We start from the raw sequence: 19977 nt of genomic DNA, 5'->3' as shown, positions 1-19977 counted from the left end.
AAAAACAGGGAGTCCGCGGTAGCGCAGTGGGTTAAGCGCAGGTGGCAGCAAAGCGCAAGGACCGGCGTAAGAATCCTGGTTCGATTTCCCAACTCCCCATCTGCAGGGGGGGGGTCGCTTCACAAGTGGTGAAGCAGGTCTGCAGGTGTCTATCTTTCTCTCCCCTTCTTTGTCTTCCTCTGCATTCTCCATTTCTCTCTGTTCTGTCCATCAACGACAACATAAATAACAACAACAATAATACTAACTACAACAATAAAATAGGGGCAACAAAAGGGAATAAATAAATTTAAAAAAATAGGTCAAACTTTATCATCTTAACTACAAGTGGATTAGACAGTCACTTAAATATTATCTTATTGGGAGCCGGGCAGTAGCACAGCGGGTTAAGCACATGTGGTGCAAAGCGCAAGGACCCGCATAAGGATCCCGGTTGGAGCCCCCGCTCCCCACCTGCAGGGGAGTCACTTCACAAGCGGTGAAGCCGGTCTGCAGGTGTCTTATCTTTCTCTCCCCCTCTCTGTCTTCCTCTCCTCTGTCCATTTCTCTGTCCTATCCAACAACAATGACATCAATAGCAACAACAATAACTACAACAACAATAAAAAACAAGGGCAACAAAAGGGAAAATAAATAAATAAATAAATATAAAAAATATTATCTTATTAATAGATACTAGATAAAAATCATGTGAACACAGTAAAAAGATTTGCCATCTCTGCACCAGTTCCTGGGCTTGTGCACTCTGAGAACCGCAGAGATGACAAGAAGCTAGGAGTTGCCCTGATACTTGTTAGGTTTTGAACTAAGAGGACTTGTTAAGTTTTGAACTAAGAGCGGCTTTAATTTGGAGCCCTAGTCATGCTCTGGCTTTCTCCCTGCCCTCTCCCAAGTGCTTTAAGCTTTGGGTGACCTTAAGGAATTTATTATTGGTTGAACCTCAGTCCTGAGTCTGTGAAGTGACAGGTACCGTTACTTGTAGCTGGACTGGCTTGTGGGCTTACAGCTCTAGGGGGCCTGTTCTTGAAATGGCCCGACACTTGTTATAATACTCTGAAGTCACCATCTACAATTCTTAACTTTGGGGAGTATTGCATTCTTTCTCTGCTTCCCCCCATTCTTTCCTCCCGTCCTCCCTCCCTTCCTTCTTTCTTTCCTTCCTTCCATTCTTTCTTCTCCCAGGGTTATCACTGGGGTTTCACGTATGTATGATTCTACGACACCTTCTTTTCCTTTTATCAGGCTCCTTTGAGCCTAGATCTTCCCCTTCCCCTCCTTTCCTTTTCCTGTCCCCTTTGCCTTCTCATCCCTTCCCTTCCCTTCCCTTCCCTTCCCTTCCCTTCCCTTCCCTTCCCTTCCCTTCCCTTCCCTTCCCTTCCCTTCCCTTCCCTTCCCTTCCCTTCCCTTCCCTTCCCTTCCCTTCCCTTCCCTTCCCTTCCCTTCCCTCCCCTCCCCTCCCCTCCCCTCCCCTCCCCTCCCCTCCCCTCCCCTCCCCTCCCCTCCCCTCCCCTCCCCTCCCCTCCCCTCCCCTCCCCTCTCTTTCTTCTTTTCTTTTTCTCTCTTTGCTTTTCTGTAAAATGGAGGGCAAGAGACAAAAGACACTATAGCCCTTCTCCACCACCCATGAAGCTCCCTTGTCCTGTGCTGGTGCTCCCATGTGGTAACCAGGGACTTGACCTAGGTCTCAGCACAAGACCAGGGGCTTTACTGGGTCAACTACCTCCTTGTCCCTGGTGATGGCATTTTCCTTTTGCATTGTTTGGATTTCCATAGATAGGTAGTCATTTTAGGAAATATACCAGTTTAGAACATTTTGCTTTCAGAGAGCAGGGTAAACCTGGGAACTCCATGCCAGCTGGAGAAACTGGGTTTGCCCCTTGTGGTGAGCATTTGCTCATGGAGTTTGCATTCTAAGTCCACACCGTCTTTTGCTTAAATACTGGTGTTCTGCTCTTTGGCTCAGAGCCAAATATACCGACTTGATTTTGACAGTAACTGCCCATTTGACAAGTTGGATTTGCGAGATGATTTCATTTATCAGGTTCCTTTGAACCTCCATCTATTGGGGATTGTTTCGACCTCTGAACCGCGAACCGCGTCTCTGAGGGCTGAGGGCTTAGTTCCTAGTGATTTTGTTCACGCTTTCTCTTGGGTTATTTTTCTTTCTTTCTTTTTAGATAGAGATGGGGTTGTGGGGGTCAAAACAGAGACCACAGCACCAAAACTTCCTTCAGGGAGGTGGGGGCTGGGCTGGCAGCATGAGCTGCACACATGGCAAAGCAGCAGGTATTTCTAAGCCCCCTTGAGTTGTGTTTCAACAGGAGAGCTGCTTCTCTGCTCCCTCCCTCCTAGGGAGGTAGATGAAGGTCTGGAGTCACGCGGGACCACTGATCGTGGCACAGAACCCTGCTTCTCTTCCCTTTCTTTCTTTCTTTCTTTCTTTCTTTCTTTCTTTCTTTCTTTCTTTCTTTCCCTCCAGGGTTATCACTGGGGCTCAGTGCCTGCACTACGGATCCACTGCTCTTGGAGGCCATTTTCCTCCCATTTTTGTTGCCCTTATTGTTTATTGTTGTTGTTATTGTTGCTACTGCTGTCATTGTTGTTCAATAGGACAGAGAGAAATTGAGAGAAGAGGGGAAGACAGAGGGGGAGAGAAAGACACCTGCGCAAGCACCTCCACAAGGATCCCGGTTCGAGCCCCCGGCTCCCCACCTGCAGGGGAGTCGCTCCACAGGCGGTGAAGCAGGTCTGCAGGTGTCTGTCTTTCTCTCCCCCCTCTGTCTTCCCCTCCTCTCTCCATTTCTCTTTGTTCTATCCAACAACAACAATAACTACAACAATAAAACAAGGGCAACAAAAGGGAATAAATAATAAATATTTTTAAAAAAGGGGGGGAGTTGGATGGTAACTCAGCAGGTTACATGCACGTGGTGCGAAGCAAGGACTGGCATAGGGATCCTGGTTCGAGCTCCTGGCTCCCCAACTGCAGGGGAGTCGCTTCACAGGCGGTGAAGCAGGTCTGCAGGTGTCTGTCTTTCTCTCCCCCTCTCTGTCTTCCCCTCCTCTCTCCATTTCTCTCTGTCCTATCCAACAACAATGACATCAATAATAACTACAACAAAACCACAAGGGCAAGAAAAGGGAATGAATGAATGAATGAATGAATAAATAAATAAATAAATGAATAAGTGAATAAATAAGCAGTATACCTGCAGACCTGCTTCACGGCCTCTGAAGCGACTCCCCTGCAGGTGGGGAGCTGGGAGCTTGAGCCGGGATCCTTTCACCCATCCTTGCGCTTTGCGCCACCTGCGCTTTACCTGCTGTGCTACCGCCCGGCCCCCAAGAACTCTCTTTGTAATAGATCTAGACATCAGGTGAGAGGCTCAAGTGAAGTATAATTATTTTCTCTAAGCTAGATAAATAGATATATTTAATTTTGAAAGAAAGGTGAAGGAAGAGAGAAAAGGAGAGGCGGGCCAGAGTATCATTCTGCCATATGTGATGCCAGGGATGACTTGGGGTGTCATGCTTGAGATTCCAACACTTACTTCACTGTGCTGCTTCCCAGACTGCATTACACACAGTTCTTGCAAAGCTTTCTTTGTAATAAATGTAAGTTTTTAAATCATATTTATTTATTGGATAAAGACATCCAGAAATTGAGAGGAAGGGAAAGATAGGAAGAGAGACAGGGAGACTCCTGTAGCCCTGCTTTCCCTCTGCAGGTGGGGGCTGGGGGCTCGAACCCTTGTGCTTGTGCACTGTAATGTGTAACGTGTGCTCAACCAGGTGCACCACCACCCGACACCCATAAATATAACTTTCCAGTAAAGGACAGAGAATTATAAAGGACATTTCTTTATTCTTATTGTTATTATTATTATTGCTTATAGGATAGAAACAGCCAGAAATCAAGAAGGGAAGGGGTGATAGAGAAGGAGAGAGATAGAGAGACACCTGTAGCACTGCTTCACTACTCTTAAATCTTTCCCCCTGCAGGTGGGAACCGGGGGCTCGAACCCCAATCCTTGCGCATTGTAATACATGTGCTGAATCAGGTGCACCATCACCCAGCCCTCCTATAAAGCACATTTCTATGCACATAGCTCCATGAGTGAACAGTTGCTAATGTTTTGCTATTTAAGTTTAAGAACTCTGGTGTTACTTTTTTATTTTTAAGGAATTTTTTTTTGTGTTAATGTCTTTATAGAACCTGTTATGTATTACCAATATCTTTCTAAAATTTATTTTACTTAATTAAGGTTATGGGGGGGGTTGGTAATGGTTGTTGTGGGTAGATCAGGAAAATTAAATTCTATTTCTGGCTTAGATTTGTTTTTGTTTCTGGCTTATTTGCGAGATCTTACCTGAATGTTGTGAGAAATTCACATAAGAGAATTTGTGCTGATTTGAATGAGTGTGACTGACTTGTTTTCAGTAGGACACCTGAGTCATTTCAGCTGTCGGAAGAAATTTCATTTGCTCTTTAGTCTTTATTGTGACTCATCAGTTTCCGTTTTTATTTCGCAGCTGTTATTTGTAACTATCTTAACATATTTATGTGTTTAAATTCTTGTCTATGTAGGGACTGATTGTTTTGATAACATGCTCATTTATTTATTTATTTTTCATTTTGGATAGAGATAGAAATTGAGAAGAGAGGGGAGGAGAAAGAGAGAGAGACACACAACAACCTGCAGCAATGTTTCACTACTCTTGAAGCTTTCCCCCTTGTAGGTGGGGTTCAGAGGCTCGAAGCTAGTCCTTGTGTACTGTAATGTGTGCTGTCAGCCAGGTTTGGTGAAGAAAATTTGAAACAAAGCAAAACACATAGGGGATATAAGCGCAAGGACTTGAGTGAGGATCCCGATCCCGGTTTGAGCCCCCAGCTCCCCACCTGCAGGGGGGTCGATTCACAGGCGGTGAAGCAGGTCTGCAGGTGTCTCTTCTCTTAGTTTCTCTCTGTCCTATCCAACAATGATGACATCAATAACAACAATAACTACATCAACAACTAAAACAAGAGCAACAAAAAGGAAATAAATATATAAATAAATAAATATTGAAAAAAAAAAAAAGAAAAACTTGGCCCCAGAATGATGAAACCACATATGGAAAAGGTCCTTGGGTCACACAGTGACAAAACAGCAACAACAACAAAAATAATTTTAAAACAGAAGCTATCAAAATTTACATGTGCATTAGTGTAAAAAGAAAAAAAGCAGGTTATCAAATGACAGTTTCACTATGATGCTGAGCTGAAAAATGTCAACTGGCTCTGAGTTACTATCCTATACTATCCTATTTATTTATATATTTATTTCCTTTTTGTTGCTCTTGTTTTTATTGTTGATGTAGTTATTGTTGTTATTGATGTCATCATTGTTGGATAGGACAGAGAGAAACTAAGAGAAGAGACACCTGCAGACCTGCTTCACCGCCTGTGAATCGACTCCCCTTCAGGTGGGGAGCTGGGGGCTCAAACCGGGATCGTGATCCTCACTCAAGTCCTTGCGCTTTGTGCCACATGCTCTTAACCCGCTGTGCTACTGCCGCCTCCCTTTGTTCCCTTTTTTATGAAAACAGTAGAGCAAGTGGGAGGGTGAGACAGACACAGAAAGGCAGAAGCACCACAGTCCTGTGCCATCGCCCCCGGTGCTGCTCTGGGTGCTTCCTACTCCCATTTGGTGGTAGGACTTGAACCCAAACCTCGTGCTTGGTAAGGCTCGTGCTCTGACCGTCATTTAATTTTTCATTTTTCTTTAAGTCACCAAGATCAAGATGCTGTCTTGGTTTTTTAATTTTTTTAAAGTTATCTTTATTTATTTATTGGATAGAGACAGCCAGAAATCGAGAGGAAAGGGAATGATAGAAAAGGAGAGAGACAGAGAGACGCCTGCTGCCCTGCTTCACCACTCATGAAGCTTTCCCCTTGTAGGTGGGGACCAGGGGCTTGAACCTGGGTCCTTGCACATTGCAATGTGTACATTCAACCTGGTGCGCCACTGGCTGGTCCCTGTCATTGAATATTTTATGTTGACCTAATTTTTCTTAAATAATCACCTTTTAATTGAATAGTTTTCTCCAGTTTTGGTTGTTATAAATGACACAGATATCAGTGATCATTCTGCTTCAACTGTTTTGTCTGCTTTATGATGGTGTATTATAAAGAACATTGGTTCTGGGGTACTTTCATGAACCTTAGTATTAAAGAAAGGAACCAGTGTCAATTTTACACCAGAGCACTGCCCATCTCTGGCGTGTAGTGTCACTGGGGACTAAACCTAGGACCTCAGAGCGTCAGATGTAAGCGTCTTCTGCATAACCATTATGCTGTTTTCCCAGTTCCTTAAACACTTTATTCTTCAGCCACTAATATGTTCACAGACAAGAAGAGTTGCTGGAAGGGAATTATTATGTGCAGTGTTTCTCTCTCTTTATAGAGTTTTTTTTTTTTTTAACTTCATGGTCAAGTTCTAAAAGTTGATTGGTAGGGTCAAAAGTTACCTAGATTTTAAAGCTACTGACACTGATTAAATAAGTTAATATTTATAATGTATGTCCAACAGTCCTTAGGCATAATCAGTCACTGTGCATGAGGTCAGTTACATAATCATTGGTGATAATGATTTTATTGGCTTGTTGGGGAAGTCATGATGCATTTTTGCATAGAAAACCAGGAAAATTCATCATGGTTTTCCCAACAATTCAGTATACTTGAGTATATATTCTGTGCTAGATTCTATGGAAAGTGCTTAAGAATTGATAATCATGGGTGGGGTAGCTAGCATAATGGTTATGCAAAGAGACTGCCATGCTTGAGGTTCACAAGTCCCAGGTTCAGTCCCCTGAACCACCTTAAGCTAGAGCTGGGCAGTGTTCTGGAAAATAAATAAATAAATAAATATAAAAAAAGAATTGGTAATCACATCTGCCTCTGTTAGAATGGTTGATAACATTTCCGTAGGTTTAATGTGCACAAAGATAAGTTATTGTGATAAAGAGAAAAAGAGCTTATATTGAATTCTGTATTTGCTCCCCATATATTGTTTAGTATTTGGTGATATAAGGTGTTTCCCCCAGATCTCAGCTCAAAGCAAAATGAGAACATCAGGAAAGTCTTACAAAGTGAATACACGTTTAATCTGCACGCCTTGCCAGTGAAGCGGCACAGCAGTAGAGCACAGGGCTTGGAATCACCAAGTCCTGGTGCTACACATGCCAGAGTGCTATCAGATTTTCTCTCTCTTTCTAATCAGAAAATATTTATCTTTAAATTTTTTTTACATTCTTTTAAAAAATTTTTTAAAAATTTTATTTATTTATTAATGGAAAGAGAAAGAGAGAAACTGAGGGGGGAGGGGAAGATAAAGAGGGAGAGATACAGAGAGAAGCATCCCTGCTTCACCACTTGTGAAGCTTTCCCCCTGCAGGTGGAGACCAGAGGCTTGAACCTGGGTCCTTGTGCACTGTAATGTGTGTGCTTAACCAGGTGCACCACTGGCTGGCCCCCAGAAAATATATTTAAGATGTATTTTTGGAAGTCGGGCAGTAGTGCAGCGGGTTAAGCACACATGGTGCGAAGCGCAAGGACTGGCAGAAGGATCCCGGTTCGAGCCCCCGGCTCCCCACCTGCAGGGGAGTCTCTTCACAGGCAGTGAAGCAGGTCTGTAGATGTCTATCTTTCTCTCCCCATCTCTGTCTTCCCCTCCTCTCTCCATTTCTCTCTGTCCTATCCAACAACGATGACATCAGTAACAACAACAATAATAACTGCAACAACAATAAAAACAACAAAGGCAACAAAAAGGAAATAAATAAATACTTTTAAAAATATATTTTAATGAGCAAGAGAGTTATGCTGGTGCTGAGGATTGAACCTGGGACTTTGGAGCCATAGGCATGAAATTCTCTTTGCATAACCATTATGCTATCTCCCCAGCCCTAATAAACAAATATTATTAAAAAAAAAATGCTCTAGTGCACATGATAGATCACTCAGTATAGCTTTAGCTTCACAAAAAATAACCAATAAACAGCAAAGCACTTTTTTGGGAAAAAACATTGCATAGTATTGTCTACTGTACTGACTGGTAGAATTCCTATATGACTCAGTGTAATGCCATTACCCAAAAGGGGGAAGTGTGAGTAAAGAGAGTGTCTCTCACTCTCTCAGTCTGCATTCTTGACTTCCTTCACTCTTCCCCATCACATCTGGGAAATTTCTCCCTCTTTCTGCAAAAATGGTAGTGTATGATTTTGGTAAAAGAATTTAAACGTTAGGCATTCATTCATTCATTCATTCATTCATTCATTCATTCATTCACTCATTCTCCTCCTCCTTTTTTTGGTAGAGCCAGGACCTTGCTTATATGTGAGCTCACTTTTTCATTCCGATAGAGACCAGGAGAAGAGACATCACAGCACTGAGGCACACTCCACTGCATATACTGCACACGTGGTGCTGGAGCCCAGAGCTGGGTCAGGAACTCTCTCTCTCTCCCTCTCTCTCTCTCTCTCTCTCTCTCTCGTCCCTGTCACATTCCTTCTTATACATTTCAAGAGCTGGACACTGTGAGGATGATGGGTGGTATGTATTACAGTGCTTGAGGACCAGGGTTCAAGCCCCTGGTTTCTGCCTACGGGGAGGAACTTCAGTACTGGTGAATAAATGCTGTAGGTGTCTCTCTCTATCCCTCCTCCCCTTTCAGTTTCTATCTTTATGCAAAATAAATAAATGAACAAGGAAAATACTATATATTTAAAAAAAAGAATTGGACATTGAAACTTTATGTGACTTTGGGTAAAACAAGTTCTTTGCTCTAACTACAGTTATTTAATTTAATTAATTAATTTTTTTTTAGCAAAGCACCTCTCAGCTCTGACTTATGATGGTGTGGGATATTGAACCTGGAACTTTTGAGTCTCAGGAATGAGAGTCTCTTTGTATAGCCATTATGCTATCTACTCCCACCCCTGCAGTTAACTTTTTTTTTACATATTAAAAAAATTTTTTTTGTACTTATTTATTTACTCCCTTTTGTTGCCCTTGTTGTTGTATTGTTGTAGTTATTATTGTTGTTGTTCTTTTAAAAAAATATTTGTTTATTCCCTTTCGTTGCCCTTGTTTTATTTTTGTAGTCATTATTATTGATGTCATCACTGTTGTTGGATAGGACAGAGAGAAATGGAGAGAGGAGGGGAAGACAGAGAGGGGAAAAGAAAGATAGACACCTGCAGACCTGTTCCACCATTTGTGAAGCGACTCCCCTGTAGGTGGGGAGCCGGGGCTCGAACCTGGATCCTTAAACAGATCCTTGCGCTTTGCGCCACGTGTGTGCTTAACCCGCCACGTGCACTTAACCCGCTGCGCTACCGCCCTTCTCCCTGCAGTTATCTTTTATCAGTACTCCTAGTTCAGAGAAGAATGCTAAAATTGATCTTTACTATCACTCTAATTTTTATTCTTTCCACTCTTGCCTGATCCGATACATATATATATATATATATATATTTTTTTTTTCGTAGCAATTGTGATTTGTAAATGACCCAAGAGTTGTATTATACGCAAAAGAAAACTGGTGAAGGGTGGATGATAGCGCAGTTGTAGTCATTACTTGTGAGTTTAGATGGAGGCTGGGCTCATTCTTTCCTTTGCTCAGAATCCTTCATGAAGCTAGTCAGTGACTTTCTAGCTCCTTCACACCCTTCCTTGTCATTTCAGCTGGGAACCCTAAATAGCAAGGATCTGGGAAAATGTGGGCTCTCAGGACATCTCTGTGTATGGTCTTTCTGTTCTGCCACTCCTGGGTAGCTAGCTCCCCTTCTCACATACAGGCTGAAGGCTCACAGAACAAATGCACTCAGAAAATGGGCAGAATCTGTTGACTGGTTCTCTCTTTCTCTCCTTCTCCCTTTCTTCCTGTCTGATTTCATTTATTGTCTAGAGACAGAGAGAAACTAAGATGGAAGGAAGAGATAAGGAGAGAGAAAGGAGGACATTTGCAACACTGCTTCACTGCTCATGAAATTTTCTCCTGCAGGTGGGGACTGTGGACTTGAACTCGTGTCCTTGCACATGGTAATGTGCATCCAGCCAAGTGTGCTACCAACTCGCCCGCCCATCCCACCCTCCCTCCTTTCCTTCTTTTTTCTCTTTCTTTCTCCCTTACCCTTTCTTTTTTCCTCCTTCTCCTCCTCCTCTTTTTCTAAATTTTTAATTGCCACCAGAGTTATTGCTGGGGCCCAGTGCTTGTATTACGAATCCACTGCTCCTGGTGGCCATTATCCTCCTCCCCCTTTTCTTCTTGATAGAGGGGTAGAAAAAGAAAGACACCTGCAGAATGGCTTCTCTGCTTATGAAGCTCCCTCCCTGCAGGTGGAGAGGGAGGCCTCGAACCTGGGTCCTGGCGCACAGGACCATGTGGTTCAACTGGACTTGCCACTGCCTGGTCCCTGGTGGCTCCTTCCAACCTGATCTCAGCAGCTGTGCAGCCTCCTCTCTGCTGCGTTCTGCTCATCGCAGTAGTTCCAGGGGCATGCTCAGGCCCAGGGGGAGACGGACACCGCCTCTGTGTGGAAGACCTCTTGTCTGAGTGTCTCTAGGCCAGCTGTAAAACCATCGCAGGAAAGGATGGTAAATGAACTCACTTGGAGTCTTTGCTACTTTGCCTTGCGCACACTCCAGAGTCAATTTCCACTGAATTGAAAGACGCTTTGTTGCTGTGGTTTCTCTCACTTTTTCTTGGCCTCTCTGTCTCATTGTCAAACAAAGAAACAAACACGCAAACAAATACAGCGACAGGCATTGTGCTGGCTGAAGGGCTCAGGTCCCATGCTGGGCGAGCCTGGCGGAATAAAACGGTAGAGGGGAAATGAGGAGGTGGCTTTTGAAGTGACTTTGAGACGCTTGTGTGGCGTCTGAGCAGAGGTTCCACGTTGTTCCCTGAGACTTTTGGGAACTGTAGTTAAAAACACATAGCCTGGGAGTCCGGCGGTAGTGCGGCGGTAGCGCAGCGGGTTAAGCGCAGGTGATGCGAAGTGCGAGGACCAGGCAGAAGGATCCCGGTTCCAGCCCCGGCTCCCCATCTGCATGGGCGTCACTTCACAGGCGGTGAAGCAGGTCTGCAGGTGTCTCTCTTTCTCTGCCCCTCTCTGTCTTCCCCTCCTCTCTCCATTTCTCTCTGTCCTATCCAACAACGACAACATCAATAACAATAACAATTACAACAATAAAACAAGGGCAACAGAAAGGGAAAATAAATAAATAAAAAGAAAAAAACACATAGCCTTTACTGATACGTGCCACATGCTGGCCTTTATTATTAATAACATCTGGTGGGAAGAATAATACTAAGCATTCTTCAAGTGTTACTAATTTACAGTGGTCATTTTAGAGGTTAGAAAGCTGATGGATTTGGAACTCGAACCCAGAACTGGCTGATTGATGTCTGACCATATTGTTTTGTTTTCCAGAGCACTGCTCAGCTCTGGCTTATGGTGGTGCTGGGGATTGAACCTGGGACGGTTGGTGGCTCAGCCATGAAAGCCATTTTTTTTTTTTTTAAAGAATTTATGTATTTATTCATGAGAAAGAACCAGACATCACTCTGGTACATGTGCTGCTGGGAATTGAACTCAGGACCTCCTCATGGTTGAAAATCCAGTGCTTTATCCACTGAGCCACCTCCAGGGCCACTGAAAGCCATTTTTTAAAAAACAGTTTTTATTATCTTTATTTATTTATTGGTTAGAGACAAATAGAAATTGAGAGGGACGGGGGAGATAGAGAGGGAGAGAGACACCTGCAGCACTGCTTCACCGCTCACAAAGCTTCCCCCACAGGTGGGAACCAGGGGCCCCAACTCCGGTACCTTGTGTATTGTAACGTGCATTCAACCAGGTGTGCCGCCACCTGGCCCCCTGAAAGCCATTTTGCATAACCATTATGCAATCTCCTCAGTGCTAGACCTCACATTCTTTTTTTTAAATTATTATTCTTAAAATTTTTATTTTTAGTTATCTTTATTTCTTGGATCGAGACAGCCAGAAGTTGAGAAGGAAGGGGGAGATAGAGAGGGAGAGAGAGAGAGAGAGAGAGAGACATCTGCAGCCCGGCTTCAGCACTCGCGAAGCTTTCCCCCAGCAGGTGGGGACTGGGGTTTGAATCAGGTCCTTACTCAAGGTAACATGTGCGCTCAGCTCGTTGTGCCACCACCTGGTCCTGACCTCACATTCTTAACCACTGAAACCGGAGCCGCAGATGGACTTGCCCAGGGCAACTGTGCAGAGTGGAAATGACATCCAGTGCCTTGCCCAGTCCCGGCACATGGTACGCCCACAGTTTTTGTGGGGTCAGTGAAAGGAAAATAACCCATAAGGGGACCTGAGAGAAAAAGAACCTAAAAGCTGGAGAAGCTGGCGAGTGTTCCGTCAAGCAGACAGAAAGGAGACACTTTTCCCATAAGGAGGAAGTGGCCAATTGTGTTAACCGCTGCCTGCCAGGAGAGCAGGGAAAACAATTACTGAAGAATGAGTGCTGGATTCACGTCAGCAATGACCTTGGTCCAGTGGGAGGTGAGGAAATGATGCTGCAGCTGTTAAGTCAGTGAGAAACTTCACTGAGTGAGACCGGGCTGGGACCAGAAGGGTGGGGGCTTGAGGGACACTTTTCCTTTTTGTTTGCTTGTTTGTTTTAGTATTGTTGCTGTGGCTGGGGCCTCCTGTGTGCCACTTTTTCATTCAGCTAGAGAGAGGGAGGAAGGGAGGGGGAGAGAGAGAGAGACAGAGACAGAGACAGAGACAGGCACCACAATACCAGAGCTTCTCTCAGTGCCAAGGCATTTCCATGTAGTGCTAGGGCTGGACCCGTGTGCTGTGCTCATGGTAAGGAACACGACCCTACCCAGTGAGCTCTCTGACCTGCTTGGCCTTCCCAAAGAGGACTCACTTTAAATGCTGATAAAGTAGAAGATGAGGTCATTTTATTATTATTATTATTTTTTAACCAGAGAACTGCTCAGCTCTGGCTTATGGTGGTGTTGGGGACTGAGCCTGAGACTTCAGAGCCTCAGTCATGAGAGTCTGTTTGCATAACCATTATGCTATCTGCCCCCCACCCCTGAGGTAATTTTGTTTGAATGTTACTGAGTTGCTGTGGGATAGGTCATGGTAGAAGGCAGAGACAGTGAGTACTCTACCATAGGCCTTCCTGCTTGCCATCATGGCCAAGACCCTCCATCCCTTCCTAGTATTTATCCTGGTAGGCACACTCTAAGGGCCCCATGAGGTAGATAGTGGTATTACCTCCATTCTATAGATAGTGAAACTACGAAACGTGCTCAATAAACAATTTGTTTAAGGTCGTACAACCAGTAAGTGGCAGAGCTGGGATCTGAGCTCAGGGAATCTGGTTTCAAAAATTCTCCATCTTAACCAGGACTACATAGCTAACGCGCATTAACTATGCCACCATCCCATCTGTCCCGCCACCACAGTCTCCATGGTAGAGGCTCTGTGGAAAATCAGAGGAGACTAATGAAGTAACTGGATTGTTGGAGAAGAGATATGGAACAGCATGATAAGAAGGGTGGTGAGATCAGATGTGTCCTCAAAGGAATTTTTATCTGGGGACTGGGAATTCATGCACCTGGGAGAGCACGAAAGAGTCCTAGCTCAGGAATTCACAGTACTGTCCCTCCTGGGGGAGACTGGACCTCAGAGGACTCAGGCATGTCACCACCTATCTACCACAGGGATGACTGACTTCTCCCTGGATAGGAGACTTGCTTGTCCAAACCTGACACCCAGGCAGAGAACTAGTGGCTTACGGTACTAGATCCAGACGGTCCAGCCTGAGACCTTTCCATGGGACTGAGGGCCGGTCGCAGACAGTGTGTCGGAGCCAGGAGTTTGTTTTGGGGTGATTTTGTCAGGGCAGCCTGTGAAGCTAGCCTACAAGTGTTATGTCTGGGGCGTTTGTATAGTAATGTGGGTTCATTGTTAATACGGCTGATGGCCCATGTGAGCCTGACTTCTGTCTACTTACAAATGATGACAGAAAACAGTATCGCAGAAATAATTTTCAGTCAGCCTTCACCTTTCCCTTTCCTACCCTTACGAAAATTTTCTCTTCTCCTAATCTTCTCTACCAAAACTGAATTAAGGCTCCTTCCAAGGTTGATTTTTGGGGTGGCATTTGATGGGTATGCTTGTTGGGCACTTTATAGAGGTTCCCAGCCAAGGGGGGAGATAGTGCTGAAGCCTAGCCCTTTCTCAGCCTGCAAGTAGCACTGGGCATGGGGTGCTCGTGGGCTCACCCCAAGGCTCAGCCTCCAGCCTTTCTCCTGCCTTGCTATAGGACAAAGCTTGCTAGTGGAGGGCTGACCACTTGGTATTCAAAGTGTCACACAGGTTCATAAGATAACTGCTAAAAAGATGGATGGACTGACCATATGAGTGTAGAAAAAAAAAGTCTACCCATATCTAAGACTGTGGGAGAACTATAGTGCTTATCTATGGGGATGGGAATGGGGACACAGACCTTTGGTAATGAGAGTGGTGAGAAAAAAAAAATCCCTTTTTAAAAAAAATTTATTTCTTTATTGGGGAATTAATGTTTTACATTCAACAGTAAATACAATAGTTTGTACATGCATAACATTCCCCAGTTTCCCATTTAACAATACAACCCCCACTATGTCATCTATCATCCTTCATGGACCTGTAGTGTGATATGCCATTTTTTTATAGTGATATTATCCATAGTGCTCTTAGTATTAATTTATTTTACCAGTGATTTTTGAAACATGGAAACCATAAGGACACTTGAAATAATGCAAAAAAAAAGCTTATATAAACTCTTATTGTTGGTAAAAATATTATGTACATGTATATAACTATGTATGTAGTTTACTTCTTATGTGTATTTTTTGGTTATTGTCAAATTGTGAACTCCTGAAAAAATTTGAAAAAATAAATTTTGAAAAGTAGCACTTGGGGTGGAGGAGAGCATAATAATTATGCTAGCCTGCCTGAGGCTTCAAGGTCCCAAGTTCAGTACTTTCACCACCATAAGCCAGAACTGAGTGGTGCTCTGGTAAATAAAGACATGAATAAGATAGCATCAAAGATCATGTGGTGAATTACTTGATTTGTCTGGGTCTCTCCCAAGTGTACAGGTGTTATAAATGTTGATAGTAAAATTCTCCTTACTTAAAAAAGTATATATATGGTTTCTTTTGCTGTGCAGAAGATTTTCAGATTGATATCATCCCATTGGCTTATTTTTTACTTTTATTTTCCTTGCTGTTGCACTTAAGTCTCCAAAAACATTTCCAAGACAAACATGATGTAGTGTTAAAAAAAAAAAAAGTATTAGAAACCAAATCTGAGTACGGTGCCCAGGGTCACTGGTTCTTTGTGGTTCAGGGAATTCATATAGAGGGTACAAGATCATTATTTCTCCTTCTCATCTTCTTTTTTTTTTTTAAATAAGTCAATTTTAATTGACTCATATTTTAGTGAGTTACATTTTTATGATTTATAGTAGAAAATTTTAATAAGGACTTCCCTTTTTTGAGCTACCAACTTTCTCTTTTTGTCTATTGAAAATAAATAAATGGATGGGACAGAAAGACCGCTCAGGGTCATGGTTAAGGGTTCTGACCTTGGAGGTATACTTACGTACATTGGCATTCTGGCTGTGCCACCAACCTGCTGAGCATCCTCTGTACCTGAGTTTCCTTATATGCAAAAGGGGTTTAGTAATAGCACCGGCCTCACTGAATGGAGCTAAGACTTAGCAAGCATTTAAAAGAGCATTAGAAGCACTGTGAAAGTGCTCGCTGTTTCTGAACTGGAATTTTGTATCGCAAACAAAGCCTTCCGTTAGTGTTGCCACCAAAAGAGATTCCATCTGGATTCAATCATTCCTTCTATCAGCCTTTCAGAAACCCTCTACCTCATGAACATAGTGCGGAGCAACTGGGCTAAAGATACTGCAGCTGCTTGTTGGTGTTTGAAGTGGCAGCTATTTCTGCTTTACAGGGGTGAAAGGTCCTGGCATGGCCCACGGTGGCCCACAGCCCTGTCTGCAGGCTCCTTCTGCTTATACCTGTTACATGTGGACTCACTTTAAACTTAGTAGCTGAGTGTTCTGAGATTCTGCTTTGGAATGACATTTTGCTTTGGAACACACAACATTTCTTGTTGGAATTTATTTGAAGAGTTGTGGAGGACTTTTCCTTTAGCATGTGGTAAATTGGCCAGACCTTTTATTCCTATTTTTTCCTTTCAAATGATTTTTTTCTTTTTAAAATTTTTTTCCCAGTTGTTGATAGTCTGTTTATTTTACTTTATTTTATTTATTATTGGATAGAGACAGATAGAAATTGAGAGGGAAAGAGGAGGTAGAGAGGGAGAGAGACAGACACTTGCAGCTCTGCTTTACCACTTGCAAAGCTTTCCTACGCAGGTGGTACCAGGGGCTTGAACCTGGGTCTTTGCACACTGTAATGTGTACACTTAACCAGGTGCGCCACTGCCTGACCCCTCGAATGATTTCTGAGAGGCAGCATATTGTAGAGGCCCAGCCAGAGCACTGGGGTAATTTATTAGATAATGGTGCAGCTCTTTGTCATTTTGAATTCTTCCTAAATTGTAGTTTATTTTCTTTTCCAAGTCACTGTGCTCTGTAGAGGAAAACCTCTTGTGATGATTGAATTTCCCTTTCCCTGTTCTCTGCCATGTAGAAAAATACCAGTATTGGTCTCTGGTAATAGTTTTCTTACTATTAACATAAATTGCCTCCTAGTTTGTCACGTTTTCAAGATGTATGATTATTATTATTACTGAAATGAAAAAAGATATACAGAAAGTGACACCTAGAAAGACCAGAGGACTACTCCGCTCTGGCTTAGAGTGGTGCTGGGGATTGAACCTGGGAGTTCAGAGGCTCAGGCAACAAAGACATGTATAATCATTCTGTTGATCCCTAGCTCAAAATGTATATTTTAAAGCTGGGGTCACTTAGAAAGGATTATTAGGACACTTCTGGGCTTGCTGATTTTTATTTCAATTGGCTTGTAGGTATAGTCAGTTGTCTAGTCTGAAGTGTACCCTTCTTTATCATGTCTGTACCCCCCTCTTCCCCACATCAGTAGCCTCGATTATAGGAAGTCTATTCTTGAGCTAGTGCTGTTCTCAAAAGATTTTTAGAAAGTCCTTACTGGGTTAATGCATCACTATATTGATCATCTTCGGAAGTATCTATAGTTTTTTTTTTTTAATTGACTATTTTATTTTAGTTTTTCCCACTGGGGCTCCACACCTGCATAGCTTCACTGCTCCCGGTAGCTGTATATATATACACACACACACATATATATATATATATATATATATATGTATGTATTTTTTTCCTTCAGAGAGAATAGGGAGAGAGAGAGAGAGAGAGAGAGAGAGAGAGAGGGAGAGAGAGGGAGAGGGAAGAGTTATTGTAGCAGTGTTCCACTGCTTAGGAACCTTTGTCTCTGCAGGTGCTTCTCTCTGGGGGCTGGGGGCTCAAACCCTGGCCCTCTCATCTGGTCAGGTCTGTGCTCTACTGGGTGAGCCGCCTCCTGGTTCCAAATTATATTCCATTTTTTAAATCTTATGAATGCCTGCAATTTTGTCTTAATTTTGTGAGCTTAATTTTTCTCTTTGCCTAGTTTCATAATACAGGCATAATGAAATTTGTCTCTTAATTTCTGAGAGTAGATCTTCAGCTGCCAATTTTTTAAAAATTTTTATTTATTAAAAGGAAACATTGACAAAACCATAGGATAAGAGGGGTACAACTCCACACAATTCCCACCACCAGAACTCCATATCCCATCCCATCCCATCCCTTTAGCTTTCCTAGTCTTTATCCCTCTGGGAGTATGGACCCAGGGTCATTGTGGGGTGCAGAAGGTGGAAGGTCTGGCTTCTGTAATTGCTTCCCCACTGAACATGGGCGTTGACAGGTGGATCCATACTCCTAACCTGTCTCTCTTTTTCCCTAGTGGGGCAGGGCTCTGGGGAAGCAGGGCTCCAGGACACATTGGTGAGGTCATCTGTCCAGGAAAGTCTGGTTGACATCATGATAGCATCTGGAACTTGGTGACTGAAAAAAGAGTTAACATATAGAGCCAAACAAGTTGTTGACTAATTATGAACCTAAAGGCTGGAGTAGTTTATATGAAGAGTTGGTGGGGGGGGGGGGTGTCTCCATTTTATAGTTAGTAGGCCTATTTTAGTTATAGTCTAAAGGGCCCATGACTATACTAGTTTTTTGTTTTTTTTTTTCCTGAGCCTTACATCTAATATGTAGGTGGATCCAAGTTATTGTCTCAGGAAATGATGTCATGGCTGGTAAAAGGACCAGAAAGCTGGATCAGGGAAGAGAGTAGCTCCCTAATATGGGGAAGGTATATAAATATAGTTGACTGCAAACCCCTTCGATTTGATCTGATCTGGAGCCTATGTGACCTCTGCATCCCTCTAGATCTGAACTCACATTCTGTGGTCATGAGTAGGAACGTTCCACACTGCCCCAATTTCAGGACCCATATTCCCTCCCTTCGGAGAATGAAACATTCTCTACCATTGTTGATCCACGTTGAGGGCAAGGTCCTATGGGGGCCCACAAAGGGGTCCATTGTGTTGTTCCTGATAGAGATGACCGGTAACAATGGAGAGAGGGATTTATTCGAGGTCTAGGCCCATCTTGTCTGTTTGGAAATTCAGGAATCCCTGACTAGGGCCCCAGCTGATAGGGTGGCCTGATAGTGACTTAAGAGTCATCATTAAAGTATGCCAGTCTCTTGCCCTTATTGCTTTTGCAATCCTTGCTTTGATAAGGTTACCTTTGGAGTGAGTGAGGGAAGTGTAATAGGAAGTAGGCGAGGAGGATATCTAAGTCCAAGTAGATACTATTTCATCATGAACGTTATGGTGTCTTTTAGATCAACTGCCAATTCTAAAGCTCTTTAAGTCAAATTCTTTATAATGTAAGAAAATGTGAATATAATGAAACAAATTGTTACAGAAGTTGAAATTATAAGGAACTGTGTAAGAAGTGGTGCATATTTTAATTCTGTACACAGATGTCTTGGCTAAACTGATATGAGAATGTATGGTTATGGAAACTGATCGAGATGGATTAATTTTTAGAAAGATTTTATTTATTTATTAAAGAGAGGAATAGGAGAGAGAGAAAGAACCATACATCACTTTGGTACATGTACTGCCGGAGACTGAACTTAGGACCTCATGCATGGGAGTCCGATGTTTTACCCACTATGCCAATTTCCGGACCACGTGAAGAATTAAAATGTCAGGAGCTGGACTGACAAGATAGCTCACCTAGGAAGGTGCCTACTTTTCCATGAATGTAACCCAGGTTTAAGCCCCCAGTTCTCATCACTGGAGCAAAGCTTTGGTCTTAGTGACGGAGGAGGGGGCATTAAGGAAGCTTGTTGCAGGTTCGAGTCCGCCTTCTCTTCTAAGACAGCTATTTCCCAAGTCAGAGTGCTTAAAACGTCATCTCCGAGACAAGTTGCCTACCCCAACTGCTTTACTGTGTTACGGTGAGTGACATCACAATGATACTGGTAGCTGCAGAAGCAGCACAAAATATTCTTCTAAGCGTGGAGGTAGCTAGTATTTTCCCTGAGCCTTTAAAATGAACAAGGACTTTTCCTAAGCAGCATTTAAACCAATGTTCAGTTACTTCAAATGAAATATAGTGACTTTAGGTCCTTGATTTGCATTCAGATGTATAGCTCTGTTTTCATATCATTTGCTAAAATAAGAAAAGGATCTGCTAAGTTTCCACACTATCAATGATTTGATAATGATTAACAAGATTGTAAGATAACAGGGGCACGATGCCATACAGTTCCCACCATCAGAGTTTCGTGTCACAAACCTTGCCATTGGAAACTTCCCTAT

At 43.1% G+C, this 19977-nt stretch overlaps 1 protein-coding gene across 6 annotated transcripts in view; it reads left to right on the top strand.

Moving 5' to 3' along the window:
- Window positions 1-19977, top strand: part of ARL15 (ADP ribosylation factor like GTPase 15) — a 486820-nt gene that overhangs the window by 6311 nt on the left and 460532 nt on the right. Inside the window, exon 1 of one of the 6 annotated variants that reach the window (XM_060191030.1) lies at window positions 12317-12579. The exons of the other annotated variants lie outside the window; for them this stretch is intronic. Coding sequence (XP_060047013.1) covers window positions 12535-12579 — 45 coding nt within the window. The 5' untranslated portion in view covers window positions 12317-12534. Of the gene's footprint in view, window positions 1-12316; window positions 12580-19977 lie in introns of those variants that run through there. 6 annotated transcript variants of the gene reach the window in all.

This window comes from Erinaceus europaeus, chromosome 5 (assembly GCF_950295315.1).
Source record: "Erinaceus europaeus chromosome 5, mEriEur2.1, whole genome shotgun sequence".
NCBI lineage: Eukaryota > Metazoa > Chordata > Mammalia > Eulipotyphla > Erinaceidae > Erinaceus > Erinaceus europaeus.
This window is presented reverse-complemented; position numbering and strand designations above follow the sequence as displayed.